This window comes from Trichosurus vulpecula, chromosome 6 (assembly GCF_011100635.1).
Source record: "Trichosurus vulpecula isolate mTriVul1 chromosome 6, mTriVul1.pri, whole genome shotgun sequence".
NCBI lineage: Eukaryota > Metazoa > Chordata > Mammalia > Diprotodontia > Phalangeridae > Trichosurus > Trichosurus vulpecula.
Window position 1 is genome coordinate 3,846,420 of NC_050578.1, and position 20,035 is coordinate 3,866,454.

Below are 20,035 nucleotides of genomic sequence, written 5' to 3' on the forward strand. Positions count from 1 at the left end.
TGTTTCTTACTTTGTAACTTTCAATATTTAAGTTTATGATGTTTTTGTTTCTTTTCTCTATTCTGTATTTGTGTTCTGATAAAATAAAAAAAGAATTTACATGCTATGCCATTTTGGTGCGTGTGTTCAGTATTATTCACTCACTGTCAATGGCACATCTTAGGAAAATGTAGTTTGCCTGTTTCTCTCTCTCAATTAGGCCTACTTTTGCTTTGTCTGAGATCATTACTGCCATCCCTGCCTTTTTTTACTTCAACTGAAGCATAATAAATTCTGCTCCAGCTTTCTTTTAACTCTGTGTGTCTCTTACAAACACAACATTGTTGAGTTTTCGTTTCTAAAACATTCTACCCTCTTCCACTTTATGAGGAGTTAATCATATTCACAGTTCCAATTGCTAACTGCCCTCCCCTCCATTCTATCCTCTTATACTTTTCCTTCCTTTTTCCTGGCCCCTCTTTCAGAGTCTGCTTTACTTCTGACTGCTGCCTCCCTTCATCTACCCTTCCTCCCTCTTATGCCTCCCTTTTCCCTCTTTCCTTCCCATGTCCTTGCTGGTAAGATATATTTCTTCATCTAGCTGGGTACCTATGTGTATTGTCTCTTCTTAATCAGTTCAGATGAGGGTGAGGCCTAAGCATCTTCTGCTCCCAGTCTTCTCCTTTCTGTATACACTTCTCTCTGGGCCCCACATTTACATGTACAGTCTTCCTTTCCCTTCCCCTTCTCGGTGTATTCCTCTCCCCCTCCCATTCCTTTTTTCTTTTGAGATGATTCAAACAACAGAATCATGCCCATACCTTTTATTTAATTAGACTCGCTCTACGACCTCCGGTGACGAAAAAGGTCTGAGGAGTCACATGCATCATCTAATCATATGAGAAAGTAAAAAGCTTAACTCTGTTTAGTCCCTAATGATTTCTCCTTTTATGCTTCTCTTGAGTCTTGTGTTTGAACATCGAATTTTCTATTCAGCTTTGCTCTTCTCATCAGGAATGCTTGAAAGTCCTCTACAGCATTAAATATACATTTCCCCCCATAGGATTATACTCAGTTTTGCTGGGTAGGTTATCATTGGTTGTCTAAGCCTAGATCCTTTGCTTTCAGGAATATCATATTCTAAGCTCAGTTCTTTATGGTGGTAGCTGCTAAACCTTGTGTGGTCTTGATCGTGGATCCTCCATACTTGAATTCCTCCCTCCTTGGCTGCTTGGAGCAGCTTTCCCTTGACCTAGGAGCTCTAGATTAGGGCCATATTTCTGGGAGTTTCCATTTTGGGGTTTGTTTCAGGAGTGGCTGGTGGATTCTTTCAATTTCTACTTTGTCCTCTGGTTCTAAGAGATCCAGGTAGTTTTAGGATTGAAATCACATGGCTTTCATGTAGTTCAGGGACTCTTAAGACTCTCTCTCCTCAATGTTTTCCAGGTCAGCCTTTTCCTATGACATATTTCACAATTTATTTCATTTTTTTCAGTCTTTGACCTTTGTTTTATTATTTCTTGATGTCACGTAGAGTCATTAGCTTCCATATGGGCAAGTCTAATTCTGAAGGAGTTATTTTCTTCAGTAAGGTTTTCTCTCTTTTTCCCAGCTACTTGTTCTCTTTTCCTATTTTCTTCCCTACCTCTCGCCGTTTTTCCCATTCTTTTCTCTACTGCTCTCATTTGGTTTTAAAAATCATTTTTTAGTTTCTTCTTTAACTCTTCAAGGAATTCTTATTGGACTTTCATCCAATTTCTGTTTGTGTTTGCTCACTCTAGTAGTTCATTTATCAGAGATCTAGTAACTTTTTCTCAGCCTTTCTCTTAAATCTTTATTACAGTATTATATATCATATCATTATAGCATATGTAGTCTCTATGATAGCATTATAGCTCAGGACTTAACACAGAGTGAAGATTATGTGAGAACTGCAGACAGCTTCCTATTTATTTACCTATAAACCAGTAACATTTGAAATGCACCCCACAGAAAAACCTACAACATTTTTTTCCAAAAAAAAAAGCAAACATTTGTACAGAAATCACCCATTTGGTCACATCCAGGATTTCCCATGTCTATTTCTGACTCGTCTCCACACAAGCGTGCCCTGCTCACCTCAGACATCAGCCACTGTTTCTGCTTCAGCCCTATGTCCAAATGCTGAGTTTCATCCAAAATTTCTTCTAAAGTCAGTGGGTGTGTGTCGCCTCTCTGGTGTCGGGTCTGAAGGGACAGAGAGAAAAAATTAGCTTTCAAGTACTTGGTGTACTCCACAAGAGCCATATCCACTGGACTTTTTTCCACCAACTCCAAAACAGTTTATTCTCTTTACTCTCTAACACATTGTGGATTTGCTGAGTGCCTATGCCCACATCACAACCATGAGGGATGTCTGCCTGCCTATGGAAGTGAGCAATGAGGTTGCAAAAAAAAAAAAAAAAAGACACAGAGACACAAGGAAAAAACAAACTACTTACTCTTTGACCACAGAGCGAAAGATCCTCCACAAATGGGCTCTAAAAGTCAATTAAACGAATGAGAAAAGTGAAAGGAGTATGGATCTGAGGTCAGAGATGTTGGGATGAAATTAGGGCCAGCTGTTTAACCAAGGTATTATTCTTTATTCTTGAGAGCAATAAGGGGGGAAGTTTATCAACACAGAGAGGCTTAAAGAATCCAGGAAAGGAATAATGATGGAAATAGAAGGAAGAAAAACCATGTTTCTATTGATCACAACACCAACAAACACCTTCTATGTGCCAGACTAAACACTAAATTCTGGGGACACGAAAGTCTATTTCCTGCCCTCTAAAAGAGAGGGCAGTGGAACCAAGAAAGAGCATTTGGTTCTGGCAAGTCACAGGAATGATAAAGCCCTGAGAAATAATCCATAGGATCCTTCCAAAAGGTCATATTGGTAGTAATGACTTAATTATTGTCCCCAAAGCAAGCGGTGGACAAGGGGGTGGAAAATTGGACTGAAATATTGGAGATGATTTTAAAACCTTCTTGAGCATGGGAGCAGAACTTATGGTCTCCAGGAACATCAGCTGGCAGGTAGAAATCTTATATATACTAGATATGAATGCATCTCTAATACATATTTTATATTATAGAAGTGTATGTATCTATACAATATACATCTTTACATATATATATATGGATATACATGTAATACATACACACACACATACAATCTAGAAGGCAGCACCAATTAATCAACAAAGCCATAAATTTATGAAGGCCCTTCTCTGTCCCAGGCCCTGGAAATACAAAGAAAGGCAATGCCATAGTCCCTGCCCTTGAAGAGCTTATTTCATCCTAACCATATTTTCACTAACCCTTATATTTCCAACCAGAACCAAGCCCTTCTGCACATGCCAGGAAGAATGTGGTGCATTGAATTTAAGCTAGAAATAGAACCAGGGCTCCTGAATCCCAAGGCAGGGCCTGTCCATTGCACCACCCAGCCAAGATTATTCAATTTGTAGAGAAAGTTACTGCCACTGGAGCTAACATTTAAGAAAACCAAACAAAAGCCCCCATTTATGCAGAGAAACCAAGCTAGCCAATGAGAAGGAAATGTGCCATCAGTGGCCAGACCTCTGTAGCACTAAAGGGACAAAGAATGAATGTCCAAAGCGCTGGAGTTTATAAAAATTCCACAAGATGGAGATGTTTCCCTAACCAAGGAGACAACTCCAGTGATTCTAAGGCCCATGATCCCCTTCTAAAAGCAGGAAATGTGTTTCTTCAGCGAAACTGAAGATAAAAGATTTCATGAACTCCAGTGACCACCTTAGAACTTTATAAAAACAATTCTGTTGATACTAACCCTTTTCCCTTACCTTGAGAGCTGCAAATTTTAAGTTTAACAACCTTGCTATTAAATGTCAATAAACCTGATTGAAATCTGCTTTGTTCTTTTAAACTTATTAATACGTAAGCTCTTTGAGGATAAGGAGTAGTAACGTGTTTGTCTTTTTGTCCCCAATGTCTAGCCCAGTGCTAGGAAAAGAATAACCACTTCCTATGGCCCCTCTGGATACTCATTCTCCTGACAGATAGGCAGGTGACACATTTGGGGAGCAGACTGAGACATGGGCTGTTTGGTTATAGGAATTTTGTTTTTCTGTCTTTGTCAGTGGGTACCAGGGCAAGCAGATGGGAAAGAAACTGGATGTGCATTGGGGAAAGAAAACTTCATTTGAAAAATTAAAACCCAAACCCAAAAAAAGTTTTTTTTGAAGTGTCGCCTCAGAAAAGCGCTAAGAAGCATTTCTCTGTCCCTTCCTTGCATCACTGTGGCACTGTGTCCACTGCAAGCTCCTTCCTGGCTGAACTACTCTCCTGCCTCAATTCTTTGTTACAAAATTCACCAGTATTTACTGAGTGCCTACTATGTGCGAAGCACTATCAAGAACCAAACCGTTCTTGCCCTCACCGAGCAGACATCTTGCTGGGGGAAACAACATATAAGACAAATTGTAGATGCATATTAAAACACTCTTTTTTTCATTCAAGGGAAGATTAAGAAATAAAAACTTCTCCACCCCAAAATCATCTCCAGATTTTCTCCTTTAGGAAATGGTCCTGAAGGTTAATTAAGAACACAAAAATTAAGGCTGAGGAAGAGTCCAGTTGGTCTAGCAGAGTGCACAGCCCTCCTAACTTGGCCCTAGGGCTTCACACACACTCTTTCTCCTTCACAAAGATCAGGGTGGGACTCAGGAAGGAAGCCCTTGCAAACCCAGAGTCAAGGGATCAAGGAAGAATCCAGCCACTCCACAGATGTTAGTGCAAGATTGAGTGACAATCATTCTAGAATGGAGATGACCTAAAGTGTGCTTTGTAATACACACTGTAACCTTTCCCTTCCACAAGACCCCTATAAATGTGACTTTAAATGGTCTGTGGGAAGAGAAATTAGGGTTGGGGGGAGTGAGGAGAACGAGATGCCAGTATGGAATAGTTCTCACTCTAAGCTAGAAATGCTTGGTTTCAGAATGTTAAATAAAATGTGTTTCTCCAGACTGGCACTTAAAAGGCAGGGTACAATATTAATATTTTATCCACAACAACAGAGAAGCATATGCAAAATACAAGGGGGAACTTTTGGAGACCCTTAGGAGGGGGAGGATAAGAAAAGGCCTCCCACAGAAGGTGGTGCTTGCCTGGTAAGGAAAGGCTTGGGGATGGGCTTCATGGGTGAGGAACAGCAAGAAGGCTGGTATGGCTGGACTCCAGAGGCTGAACAGGGCTGGAAAGGAGGATTGGATGCAGGTTGTGAAGGGCTTTCAGTGCCTCTAGAGAACTTGGGTGTTATGGGGCAGATGTGCAATTGGCAGCTGAGTAGAAGATGGAGGCCTCCACGGGGCAGGGAGTCTGAAGGGCCTACTGCACCTGTCCCAGGGAGAGATGATGAATGAGGGAGGTGGCCCCATGAGGAGAAACACAGGGATATGTGGGAAGAGATGGTGTGCGTGGAGAACAGACAATGGACTGGATCCGTGGGGCAGGGAGAACGAGAAGCTGGCAATGACGCAGGTTACCAACCTAGATGACTAGAAGGAAGATGGTCAACTTGACAAAAACGGGAACAGGTTTAGGGTCAAAGATGTGTTCGGTTTTAGACACTGAGCTTGAGATGCACAGGGGATATGGAGCCTGAAATACCCAATCGGCAGCTTGTCGCAAGGGAGGGCTGTTGGTTTGTTTGGGTGGGGGAGGGGGGTAGCTGGGAAGGTGCTAACAATAGTGATGCTCCCCCCAAAAGAGCCCCCAACGTTTTTTTTAATAATGTGTAGAACAGAAGAAGGTTCAGAGTGAGGCAGATAAGGTGGACAGCTCTGAAACTAACATGTTGAATTTATTACACACCCAAAACCTCCAAGCTGTATGTAACAAGGACTTGCAGCTTCATACAAATTCTCTTACTACATTTGTACATGGAAATGCTTATGTTCATTTATACCAACTGAGTTCAGAATGATAAAAAATGAAACCTAATTCCTAAAAAAATTAAGAGGATCCAGGAAGCCACTGGGTCTGATATGTGGAGGAGACATGACATCGAGATTCTGTTCAGAAGAGAAGCGCACTAGATCTGGAAGCTATCAATGTAGCAATGATTGTTAAATGCAGCCAGGGCCATTCAGTGGTCTCTCGGAAGCAGGAAGACCTAAGTTCAGATCCAGCTGTGAGAGACTGGTAAAAGTTAGGGAAAGTTAGGTTTCCACAGAAGAGTTAATTAAGTTTCATAGAATACTTGATGAAGTGTCAGCCTGAACAAAGGAGGAGTAAAAATTAACCAGGATGAGAGTCCTCAGTCAATCTGAATAAACCTTGTGGTTTGGTAGATACCTCAGACACCTCGACCCAGGATGTTAGGAAAACTGGTCTAAACTGGCCAGATTACAGTCAGGGTTGAAGAGGTAACTGGGTCAAAGGGCTACAACGCACGCCTAGTTGGCTAATTGAATATTGCCTTGCATACCCACAGGGAGGAGTTTTCTGACATTTTTGAACATGTGATGTATGTTGGGGGTGGGGGGAACCATACCAAGGAGTTGCATATTGGGGGCGTGAAGGGAAGCTTGTAACCCAGAAGGGAGCAGACCAATCCATTCTCTGAAGGGAGGTACTGAATTGATGGTACATCAATCTATGTCAGTCTAACAGAATAAATCTGGCCTCACTCCTGTATTCCCCACTCCCTCTTCCTAAAGAAGGGTGGAGTTGGGGCAGCTAGGCGAGGAGGACCTGAGTTCAAATCCAGCCTCAGACACTTGACACACTAGCTGTGTGACCTTGGGCAAGTCACTTAACCCCAATTGCCTGGCCTTCCCCCCTCCAAAAAGAAAAAAAAAACAACAACAACAAAAAAAGAAGGGTGGAGTCCACTCCTGGCCAGGAACGTTTACCAATTCCTTTGAATTCCTCAAGAATAATAAACTGCCCTTGATACCTGAATTTCAATGTCAAGTGTATTTCTAACATAGCCTTAGACACTAACTGACTGTGGGCAAGCCACTTAACCAGTCTGCCTCAGTTTCCTCCTCTGTGAAATGAGGATAACACCTCATGTGGTGAGGAGATATTTGTACTCCTCCTCCTCCTTGCTGTTACCATTAACAGGCCCTGCTTAGGTCATCCAAGGAGAGCATAAACAGCAAATGAGGACCCAGAAGGAATGACCCCCTGAGGTGGGGAGAGGAGAGGTATATATTTGGAAATAAAAGCGATGGCAAAAACAACATACGGCAGTAACAACATACAGCTCAAATGTTCTCTGAGTAACCTCTCAGGCATGCACTCAAGGTCCCGTCAGGGCTTTCCCTCATGTAGTAAGTTGGGTGTGCTGTTCTAACTGGTTCTGCTTCTCTCCTCCTCCGGATGATTTCATAAAGGTCACTCTAGACTGGCTTGTCGTCCTCATATTTGCTGGTCTTAACGGCATTCAAGAGCTCATTTCACTAACGCAGCATGATTTCCGTAACCCTTCTCCTCGTATTGGGACAGTTTGGCTCCTCCCAACTTGTTGCAATGTCAAGGATGCCACCATGAAGATCTCTGCAACTAGCTGGCTCTGCTTTTGTTTCTGATAACACCTTGAGTGTACAGTTGCAAGAACGAAATTATGGAGTCAGAACAGGATTTTAACAATGTTACTTGTGCGCCACCAGAGTTTCTTAAGAAGATTCTAAAGTCTGAATTTCCACTAGCGCCGAATTTTGTGGCTTTTAATTATTTTTGTGAATTTGGGGAGTTGAGATGACATTTAATTCAATCCGAGTTAGCCAAGTAGGAGAGCAGCCAGTCAACAGGCACCTACTATGCGCCATACACTGAGCTTAGACTGGGGGATACAAAAAAGGCAAAAAGACAGGCCCCACCCAAGGACCCTGCGATCTACTGAGGGAGTAAAACCAAAGGAATGCTGATTAATTTCTAGAGAGGCAGGGGAGCGAGGGAGGCCCACACTGGAGCTCTTCTGGGAAGGAAACAGAGGCGAGGAGGGACTGTCTCCTCCCGCCTGCCCGACAGCCCTTGATCTTCGTTTGAGGCCTGCCTGTTAACCGTGGCTATGGATCCTCCAGACCTCTGTCCTGGGCCCTGCTCTCTTCTCCCCATGGATTCAATGATCGTCTCCATGCTAATGAATCTCAGATCTTTGTCCACTCTTAACATCTCTCCTGGACTTAAGCTCAGCTGAAGCCTACCAGACATCTCGAAGTGGATGTTGCACAGACATCCCAAACTGAACTCACTGTCTTTCCTTCCAAGCTCCTAATTTTCCCCATATCCAGTGAACTTTTGAAGTTCCATCATTTCTACCTGCCTAACAGTCCACTTGGCCAGGAGTCAGGAAGACCTCAGAAACTTACTAGCCGTGTGACTCTGGGCAAGTCACTTCACAGTCTGCCTCAGTTTCCTAAACTGTCAGTGACCTCCCAAATGAGATCTTATCTGTAAAGCGCTCAGCACAGTGCCAGGCACACAGCAGGCACTATATACATGCTTATTTCCTTTCCTTCACTCCTCTGACGCTGCCCCCACCCCGGTAATAACCTACTGGTGGGTCACTCCCGTCCACCCTCTGTTCAATAAACCCCAAAGGCTCCTCATTACCTTGAAGATCACATATAAAATGTTCTGTTTCATGTTCAACCTACCTAGGTCACACCTCACCCTACCCTGGCCCCCATACACTCTATGATTCAGCAACACTGCCTGGAACACCCCTGGCTTCCTTAGAGACTCAGCTACAATCCTGCCACCTTTGTGTAAGAGGCCTTTCCCGATGCCCGCCTCCCTCAGACTCCCTTCCACCTACTCTGTATCTGTCTGTCTGTACCTGGAGATTCACATGCTGTCTCCCCAGTTAAGAGTGGGAGGGAGCTTCCGGAGGGTGGCAGTCCTGTTCCTGGCTTCTTCTGTATCAGCACAATGCCCCTCATTTAGTAGGCACTGACTGACTGACTAAGGCACAAAGAGAGAAGGCAGAAAGAGGGCCGTGTCCTAGGGAACAGACGGTGAGCACACGTGAGCGTGGTTAACAGGAGAATAAGACTGCCAAGCGTCCCCACGTGGCAAGCACCCTAGAGATGAGAGTGAGCGCCCCAGAAGGTTTTCGGTGGGGGGGACGCAGGAAGATCCACTGGGCAGCTGTGACGACAGAATGCAGCCAGAAACCTCCAAGACATAATTTTGGTGACCAGAATGATTGAATTTGCATCCCTCTGATGACCAGAGAGGAAGAACACTTTGCATTCTGTTGAGAGATTCTTCATAAAGGATCCTCTTCCTGAAAATGATCTGTTACTAGTCTTAGACTGCTTTCACATGAGCATGACCTTGGTTAGTTTTTAACAGTTACTCATATATTTTTGGATGGCAAGTAAGTTACCATAAATTGCTATAAAATGTACCCCATCTGTTACTTTTTCTTCTGTTACATTGTTGGGACTATTTTTTTTGGTACAGAAATTTTTATTGTAATCAAATTAATTTAAACTCCTCTAACCTATTCTTAATGATTCCTTCTATTCGTTGAACGGGAAAAAAAAAATACCGTCCCTCCCACAACGGAGAATATATACATATATTATCCTGTTATAAAAAGACTTAGGCAAAACTTAACGTCCCTACATGTCCCTAGATTATGTCAACTATATTTGTGGTTTATTTTCTCAGAATTTTAATTTTAAATTTGACCAACAAACAAAAATGGACACTTCCCAATACCAATAGCAGAAAAAGGAAAATATATGTGAAACTTCACACCTCTATCACACAAAGCTTGCTTTTAAATAAAATGTAACAAATTTAACATATCGATCCAAAAACTCCCAGCCTGTTTGGGTCCCACTCTGAGCTTCCTTTCGCTCTCTTCTAATGCACTAAAAAACCTTCCACTAATATGCCATGACTCTGCTTAGCTTCTCCCCTCCACATTCCTCCTCTAAATCCTGTAACCAGAAATCATCACCAGGCAAACCAAACCTGCCCCTTGCTCTCGTCTGAAAACTGACGTCTTGTGGTCTTCGTGCTTCTGGGAGGATGTATCTGTCCCCAGCAGGAAAAAAACATTTAGCGCTTTCCTCCAGTGCGTATATTTACTTACTCGTAAATTCTATGCACGTGCTACTCCACTAATCACTACGAACATGATAAAACTCACACAGAAACAACTGCAAAAGATGAGATAAAGATGAAATATCAGGTAAGCCAAGAAGCAATGGGATGAAATCATGGTGCTACTGTTTCTCCCTGTAATTTGATGAACTTAAAGTACTTGGTTCATCCACATTAAGTATTGATACTATTTTGCTGTCTGCAGTTTCCTGTTGCTTTCCTTTAACCCTGCTCATCTATTGGTTTGAGCTCGCCTGGAGCAGAAATTCGGCTTCGGTCCTCATTTTAACTCAGCTTTGTTTCAAGGGCATAAACGACGTATTTCTTCCAAGCCATTCGGCCATCCTCTGCTTTTAAAGGTCGCCTCATCCCATTCATGTTCCTCCTTGTGAATTTCCTTCTACCCTCTCCTCTTGTACTTGGCTCCTCTCTTTGCCCTCCTCGCGTAGAGAGTGGTGAAACAGAAGGGATGGCATCGACCCCCAGTACATAACCTAGAACTGAATTTAGCACCAGGCTTCTTCTGCTCCAGTCAGACCAGGATGATGGGTGCTCAGATTTCCCGACTTTCCCTCTGATCCCTCCTTGTTGATGATTCCTCCTCAGAAGCTAAAGTTTGCTTTGCCTGTGACCGTCCTCTCCCACTCCCCTCTCTCTTGTTCCCAGGGGATTTTAGTGTATTTCTTCCCCAAACTCCGCATGCACATATGCTCAGCGCTCCTCTGCCAGGTTCTGAGGAGAGGGAGGTTTGTGTGATGTCCGTGTCCTGTCCTCCCCGCCCCGGGACTCTCTGCTCTGTAATTGTAGACTCTTGTCTTCCCATAACCCAATTAGGAGAAATACTCAATTCTCCCTGCCACATACTTTTTTTTTTTTTTTGGCTAATTTCTCCCTTCTTATTTTCCTTTCCTATTCTCTTTTCTTTCCTCTCTTAAGACCATCAAAACCAATCAAAAGTGTTCATCTCTGTAGACCCTGAAGGCACAATTCTCTGTCCACTCCCTTAGGGAACATACTCACTGGGTCCTCTTTAGCACTGCCTAGATGCTCAAATATATTGATCTTTCCAGGTCTTTCTTGACTCTTGTTGGCAGCATTTCAGAGTTACTCTGTAGCTCCAGTCTTTTCATCAGGCAAGCTCCGAAGTCCTTTGCCCTGCTAACGGTCCATTTTCCCCCATGGGATTATCCCTGGCTTTCTAGTGTGCCTTCTGGAATGCTAGACTCCGCCATGTGTCAAGTGGTTCTGATTGTGGCTCCTTGGTACATGAACTCTCTTTAACTCTGGCTGTGATATTCCCAGAAGTTTTCCATCTGGAGCTGCCCTGGTAGAGTCTATCTGACATTGCCCTCTTATCCTAACACATCACGCTAATGTTCCTTCAGGCTTTTTTGTTTGGTCATGATTTTCAGGGAATCCACGAGTTCAATTCTCCCTCCTGCACCAGCTTTCCAGGCCACTTGTTACTGATATAACTCTCGGGCCTTTGTCAATCTTTCGACTTTGTTCCACCGTTTCTCGCGTCTCACGGTGTTAGAGTGGTCTGCTTCGTTGTCATTTTCAAGGAATCCACTACTTAGCTGTTTTCCACCTTCTGTTCCAAGCTCTTGCCATTTCTTTCCACCACAGACCTTATTTCACTTATGATCTCATCCTTTATCTTCTACTTCATTCTCCCCACATTCAGGTGGTCCTTCCTTGTGGCTGAGTTGTTTTCCACATGCTGTGCCATTTCTGGGTTACCTCTCGGGCCTCTCAACCAGCAATATTTCTTCATTGTGCTATTCACTATCTTCTGGCGCTGGTATTTCTTGCCTCAGTTCGTTCTGAGTCTGTGCCAAGGACAGGCTCCTTATCCTCCCATACTCTTGGATGGGATCGGGGGTCTGGCCATTGGCTTGCACTCCTTCCATTCTGTCTGTGTTCTGAGCACTGGCAGGTTTCACACTTGCCCAAGATTGCTGAGGGTAAGCATACTGAGGTCTTCAGGGCCAGCTCAGGGATTTCTGGGCTTCCTCAGAGTGCTTGGGTCAGAGGACTGGAGAGTTCCTCGTTAGAATGCTGCAGGTTCTGGGAGTATGTCTGAGGCTTCTGGATGACTGACCTGCACTCTTCTTACTAGCCTTCAGTGGAACAAGCTGGCAGGCTACCTACCTCTCCCAACACCCAGACACCTGGCTGTGTCTCTGGGCAGTCCTAAGCTGGTGAAGGCTGCCTGCTGCAGTTTCACTTTGGATTTCTTGATCATGATTTCATCCGGTGCCTTCTGAGCTGAAGTGCATGTAGGAGAGTTGGGTTCCTCTCTAACCTTTCATGTCGCCATTGTAACTGTGAGTTAAAATTCAGTAAACAGTAAGTCATGGTTCATAATGACTAACCTGGATCATATAGGACAGATGAAATCATCTTAACAATCTTCAATATAAACAGTCAGGATAGAAGGGTGCAGTCGAGATGGCGGCAACATTTTTACCATGTTCAATTGGCATACCTTTTCCACACAACCCAGAAAATGTATCAGACCAAATTCTGATCAGGAAAATGAAGTAAAAAAATCACAGGGAGTCATTTTTCCAGCTCAGGGCAGCTTGGGAAGATAGAGAGATCTGTGGACACTGGAGAGAGGCTAGGAGCAAAGCATTGGAGTGGGAAGGATTCCAGCTACCAGGGATGCTAAGGGGGCTAAGACTGAACACCAGAATAGAAAGAGATCCCAGGGGACTCCTGAATCAGATCTAGGAAACAGAATGAGGATTCTCTGGGCAACCTGAAAGCCATGAACAAAATGAGAGCCTTGACATCATATTTCAAGAAACTGGAAAACTACGCAAAAATCTGAGAACCAGAGGGCAAAGCAGAAGTGAAATAATCTACCAGTTATTTGCCAAAAGAAACTCCAAAGTGAAAACTCCCAGGAGTATTACAGTCCAAATCCAGAACTCCCAAGTCAAAGGGAAAATACTACAAGCAGCCAGAAAGAAGGAATTTACATTCTGTGGAGCTACAGTCAGGTCAGCTGCTAAGATTTAGCAGCTTCCATGTTAGAGGAACAGAGGGCTTAGAACATGATATTCAGGAAGAATATCAAGAAGAAGCTAGGATTACAACCTAAAGTTACCTACCCAGCAAAACTCGGCATAATTCTTCAGGGGCAAAAATGGAAATTTAATGAAACAGAGTACTTCCAAGCATTCCTGATGAAAAGGTCAGAGCTAAACAGGAAACCTGACATTGAAACACAGGAGCCAAGAGAGGCATACAAAGGTAAACATGAGTGATAAATTATAAAGTTGGCCTGTTTACTTTCTTATATGGGGAGAGGATACATGGAACTCCTGAGAACTTCATAATCACCAGGGGTATTAGAGGGCATCTACCGAGACAGAGGACCTGGGAGTGATTCTATGATGTTGGGATGATCTCAAAAGAAAAATGAATGGGTGAGAAAGAGAGATATACTGGGAGAGGGAGGAAAGGAAGAGGAAGAATGGGAAAAATTGTCTCATCTAAGTAGAGTAAATAAGAGTTTATAAAACGGAGAGGGAAGTGGGCGAAGCAGGCAACACTTGAACATCACTCTCATCAGAATTGGTTTGAGGACAGAAGAACACATACACAGCTAAGTAAAGAATTCATCTCATCCAAAAGGGAAGGAGAAAGGGGGAGTAAACGAAACAGCTGGTGGGTGGCTGTGGGAATAAGAGGTAGAGCAGATTAAGGTAGGCAGTAGTCAGAAGCAAAACAGACTCCTGAGGAAGGGACAAGGTTAAAAAGAAAAAGATGAGTATAATAGAACAGGATGGAGGGAAATATTCAGCAATCATTATTGTAAATATAAATGGATGAACTCACCCATAAAATGGGAAAAAATATCGGGATGGATTAGAAACCACTATCCAACAACATATTGTTACAAAAAACACATGTGAAATAGAAAGCTACATATACTGAATTAAAATAAGGGGCTGGAGTAGAATCTATTATCCTTCAAATGAAGTAAAATAGGTGGGAGTGGCAATCATGATTTCAGATAAAATAAAAGCAGAAACAGACCTACTTAAAAGAGATAAACAGGGGAACTACATTTTGTTAAAAGGTACCATAAACAATGACTTAATGTTGACATCAAACATATATTCACCAAATGGAATGGCATCCAAATCCTTTAGTAAGAAATATACCTATTTCTCAACTGTGCAAGGCCTCTTCACAAAAACTGACCATGTATTAGGGCATAAATCTCACAAACAAATGCAGAAAAGGAGAAATACTAAATGTTTGTATTAATAAAAGAGAGAAAGAGCAAATTAACTAATTGGATATGCAATTAAAAAAACTAGAAAAACAAATTAAAAGCTCCCAATTACACACCAAAACAGAAATCCTGAAAGCCAAAGGACAGATAAACCGAAAGTTAAAAAAAAAAAAAATTTGAACTGAATAACCAAAACCAAAACCAAACCAAAACAATAAAAGAAACAAATCGATAGGTAGTTATTGTACTAAAACTAAATAAATAAAAACAAAAATGGATCAAAAACAAAATTAAAATAAATGAAAAACTAAATAAATTTTAAAAACTAAAAAAAGATGAAAATGAAATCACTAGTATCAAAAATGAAAAAAATTCACAACCAATGAAGAAGAAATAAAAGGAATCATGAGGAATGATTTTGCCCAACTATATGCCAATAAAACTGACAATCTAAATGAAATGGATGAGTATTTACAAAAATATAAATTGCCCAGATTATGAGAACAGGAAATAAGAATACTTTAATTCCAATACTACATAAACTGTTTTAAAAAAAACAGCTAAAGGAGTCCTCCCAAACACCTTCTATGGTAAAAACATAGTCTTGATACCTAAACAAGGTTAAGTCAAAAGAGAGAAAGAAAACTAACGACCAATTTCCCTAATGGATATTAATGTAAAAATTTCAAATAAAATACTAATAAGGAGATCACAGCAACATATCACAAAGATTATACACTATGACCAGGCTAGATTTATACCGGTAATTCAGGGCTGGTTCAATATCAAGAAAACTATAAGCTTAACTGACTGTATCAAGAAAAACCACCCTAAAACCCTATGATTCTCTCAGTAGATCAGGAAAGGCCTGGCTTCTCTCATCAGTCGGGCTGTCCCCACCATCCTCCTTGCTGGCTGCCAGGGGCTGATCCAGTGAGATGAAGGCAGAGCATGGGATGTTTTTGCTTTTGTATCCCCTGGAAGAATGACTTGCACATAGTAAGGGCTCAATGGGATGGAAATGGAACTCATCGCCTCTTGCCATCCTCTGAGAGTTGAAAGTGTGAGAATAATGGATAAAGCAGAATCAACCATCTCTGAAGGAAAACGTGCTCTCCTGGGAATGAAGTGAAGAACTTGGTCCCTGTATCCTACACTAAACTGTAGGGAGTGGTGAGGGAGCCAGGTACAATCATTTCGATCCCCATTTTAAACTGAGGGAAACAGAGGGGTAGGGCCTTGTGCAGGGTCGCACAGCCAGTCAAGCGTCTGAGGCCAGATTTGAACTCAGATCTTCCGAATTTCAGGCGCAGCACTCTCTATGTGCTTCCTAAGTTGCCTTAATCTGAAGACTGACAGGCAGGAATAGCAAGACCACAGGATCATACGCTTAGAGTAGGACAGCACCTCAGAGGCCACTGCGTTTAGTGCCCTCATTGTACGGGTGAGGACTCTAAGGCTGATATCTGCCCATGGTCACACAGCTAATAATTAGCCGGTCAAAACACCCTCCTGTGTGCCCAACACTGTGCCTCTAAGTGCCTCCATTCAGACGGGGGAGGCAACATGTGCACTGATAGGCACAGCCCTGATATGTGGAGTGGAGATGAAAGGTAACCTTGGTGTGGGAGTCGAGAGAAGTTGGGGGGTGGGAGGCGGGGTCAGGAAAAGCCGCCTGCTGAAGGGACTGTTTGAGCTGAATCTTAAAGAAGTTCGGGAATCCTAAGAGAAGGTGAAAAAGGAAAACATTCCAGGCATGGGGGACAGCCGGTTCAAAAGCCTGGAGATGGGAGATGACAGGTGGTTGGCAAGGAACAACAAGTTGGCCAGTGAGGCCAGAACATAGTGTGGCTGCAAGAGAATGATGTATAAGAGGACTGACAAGAGCTTCAAATGCCACACAATGTTGTATGTGATTCTACAAGTCAGAGGAAACCAGGAGAGCTCACTACACTAGGAGAGGACGGGCTGACATGGGCTTTAGGAAAATCACTGGTAGCTGCATGTGAGTGTGGGCCGGGGTGGGGAGAGCCTGGAGGTGGACAGGAGGGTGATAGTCTGGGCTCGAGCAAAGGTCTGCGTTAGTATGGTCACCATTTCATTGGAGAGAAGGGGAGACGAGATATTGTGAAATGTGTGATGACTGGCCAAGGGATGAAACTGAGGTTGCAAGGATGGGTCAGTTGGAGGACAGTGATGCCCCTGACAGTAACCACAAAGTCTGGAATATGGGAGGGCATGGGAAGAAAAGAGTGAATTCAACTTTAATCAGGAGGAGTTTCAGATGCCTAAGGGACATCCAGTTCAACATGTCCAACAGACAGATGGAAATGCGGAGACCTGGCACTTGTCAAGCATTCTGGGAGGAACAGGATCTCTCGGAAGAGGGGTGCTCATGGTGGGGGGGAGGCAAATTTGAGGACCACGGGTCAAAGACAGGAGGCCAAACTGAAAACAAAGGAATGTATTATTGGCCTGCAGAGAGCAGCCTCAACTTCCCAGGGTACACAGCTTCCTGAGTCAACTTAGGATAGAGAAGTGAAGAATCTCCCAGAAGAGGGTGGAGAAAAGGAAGGAAGACTCAGCCATGGGAAAAGGGGATTTCTGGGAGAACATGTGCCAGACAACCAGCAGGGTTTGTTATCAAAACAGGAAGACATTGTCTCTTCAAGGACAGGAGATGAGGGTGCTGGCAACCAAATACCTTTAGAATAATTACAGTTCATTTAAATAAATCGGCAGGTATTTCTTATCCAAGGACAACCAATAGTTGCCGCCACCATGCAAGTTCATCTACTGGATCCCTGCCTCCTTTGTTATATTTTCTTCCTCTTCCATTGGAGATTAGGGCTTTCAGCACTGGGCCACCAGCTGGTTGGGAGATTTCTACAGTTAATCAAGAGGTCACCAAAGGTTTGTGATTCCTGCTCTCTCCTTCCTTCCCACTCCTCCTGGAAATATATGCATAAAGATTATAAATGAACCTTTTAGAACTGCTGAGGTCACTAAGAGAGGCAGTGGGGGGAGCACAGAGGGCAGTGAGGGAAGGGGGAAGAATGTGGCAGCATTTGGCCACCTCGCTGTTCCTGAATTTTCACTGGCCTCCCCCTCCTTACGCCCAGGCTTCAAACCCCGCTTTCTGCAAGAAGCGCGTTTCCCAGATCTCCTTACCATTAGTGTCTTCCTTCTGCGATCATCTCCAATTTATTCTATGTTATGTACTTACATAAATACATATATATGGAGAGAGAGGGATCTTATGTGTACACAGTTGCCTGCACACTGTCTTTTTTTCTCTTGTTTCTTATTTCAGCGATGACAATGCCACATTTTTTAAAAGGAACAGAAGAGCACTGAAGGAGCACTGAACCAAGCAGGGTAGTTTTGAAAGTTATATGCAGATTTTATTATATGTTTTTTTAAAAAAAACCAAACAGTGTGAAATGGAGATTCACAATTTCCTGTATAACCCTTTTTGTGTTCTGCTGTGGGTATGTGCATATGGAAATACTCTTTTTTAGTGCTTAAATTCAGAATTTTAAAAATGTTTTCTGGAAGCAAAAAAGAGAAGGATGAGGACTGAGAAGAGGCAACATTAGATGGCCACTTAAGAGATGCCTGGTAACTAGTGGCAGAAGTTGGATTTGAATCCAGACCCAACTCTCCCCTCTGCACTAAGCCCACCTCCCAGATAACTCCTCCTTATCCTCAGGCATGTGGAATCAATCCAAGCAAATGTTTGAAAATGACACATGCACCTCCAGCACCTACCCCAGTGCCCGGCATCTGGCAGCCTTGATACCTGCTTGTTGAGGGATTAAAAGGTCCAACTTAACTCTAAGAGGAAATTCTCAGTTTTAAAATGAGTTATCATCAATTTAGGAACCATGTTCTCAAGACTAGAAGTAAAAAAACCCCAACGGAGCCAATAGGAACATTGCTTTTCCTCGGCACACACCTCCTGTCATCATTTAGTACCTTCATGTAATTTACAATCTTCGCAAGAACTCCAAATTTGTATCCTGAGCCTCCGGAAAGGGCTTTGAAGTTAAAGGATCCATTACTGTGATCTGTAAGAGAAGAAAAGAAAAGACATTTTCTAAACACCTTCATGATGGTTCATGTTTTAAACTTGGTGTATGACTTCTAGACAGCTCAAGAGAGCCGAACCTCCTTCCCCAGACCCACCAGGAAGGGATTTTTATGTGAGTGTCTGTTCTTCACTAAATCCAGTCTATAAAATGCTGGTAACAAAAATCTATTATAATTCACAAAGGGACCAAAAGACATATTTCCAAACAGTCAGTAATGTCAAAGCAATAATCTGGCTTGGAGTTTTATGCTGTCGCGTTTCTTTTTGGTAGGACGACTTCCAAAGGGAAACACCCAAAGAGGAACCTCTGAAGGTAAGACCAGTGTCTGCAGACTCCATCCTTTATCACTGCTGAGTTAATCAGGCCCTGCAAGTTGCCCAGAGCAACACACACAGCCAGCATCGGAGGTCCGAAGAGTGACCTGACTCAGGCTGGGTCTTCCTGATTTCAAGGCCAAGCACAGCTGCTGCCTCTGTGTCTCCTGGGGAGAAGCAGTCCCCCAATCCAGAATGGACAAGAAGTAGCTGGATGGATGCTCCCCCAACTGAGCTGTCCCTACACCTTATCAGCCCACCTTCACTGCATTCCTACAATACTGCAGTACGAGCCTCACTTAGTGATGGATGAGGGAGGACGGGGGAGGAAAAGTCATAATTGCTAGTCGAAGTATACATCCTACTCACACATCCTACACAATACTGTGCTAACCTCCCATACTGATTACAGGAAGGCAGTGGGGGAAGAGAATTCATAATTGCTAATCAGTGCACATCCTACTCACAGGGCATCATTTAGTGCACTGGGGGAGTGAGGGGGCTCATGAAAAGAAAAAAAAAATCAACTGTCTCTTCCTTAGTAACAATACTTTAATCATAGGAATACCAAAGCAACAAATGAAATGGAATACTTGAAAAGGATCCCAAAGCTAAAGCAAGAAATCCAGGAAGGAGATGTGAGGACAGCGCAGTTGGTGTGAGCTGAAATTTCACCAAGAGTGGCTTGGGTGGGCACCTCCCTCAGAGAGGGAGCGGTGCCAGGGAAACCTGGGAGCCAGGACGGAATTCGGGCCTCCCCTTTCCCTGGTCTCCCAGTCCATTTCTCTTAGTACATTCAGTAACAACCAGCAGGGCCTCTGCTGGAACAGCTGGTTACTAAAGCGTGAAGGCCCCTTTCTCCCAGCTAAGGGACCTGACACAATACCTCAATTGCCTTAACTGGATCTCACGACAGATAAGCGATTAATAAAAGCAACAGAAACATGATGACAACACACATAAAATTCTCCTGCAAAACATGCCACCCTGGAATTAGCCTGGCAGGAAATGCTTCATATGTACAAATACATGACATTACTTTCTATATTCCAAATCTCTCTGCTTAACCAAGTGCCTGGGGAAGCTCAGCAGGTGAGCTTGGATGTAACGATCACAAAAAAACAAAGGGCCCATGAGCACCCTCGGGATCAAGCAGTCCCCCAGCAATCCCGGGAGTCCAGGGCTTAGGGCATGCAGCTGCTCACCTCCCGTGAGTATGAAGAGGTCAGCTTTGCCCAAGACCGCTGGCCTCT

The 20,035-nt window shown here is 43.4% G+C and overlaps 1 protein-coding gene across 2 annotated transcripts in view; it reads right to left on the reverse strand.

The window, feature by feature from the left end:
• Positions 1-20,035, reverse strand: part of GTF2E2 (general transcription factor IIE subunit 2) — an 84,566-nt gene that overhangs the window by 26,181 nt on the left and 38,350 nt on the right. For both annotated transcript variants that reach the window (XM_036764684.1, XM_036764685.1), the window contains exons 3-4: positions 18,353-18,444; positions 2,098-2,205 (exon numbers count right to left, since the gene is read on the reverse strand). In XM_036764684.1, the coding sequence (XP_036620579.1) occupies positions 2,098-2,205; positions 18,353-18,444 (200 nt within the window). The remainder of the gene's footprint in view (positions 1-2,097; positions 2,206-18,352; positions 18,445-20,035) is intronic.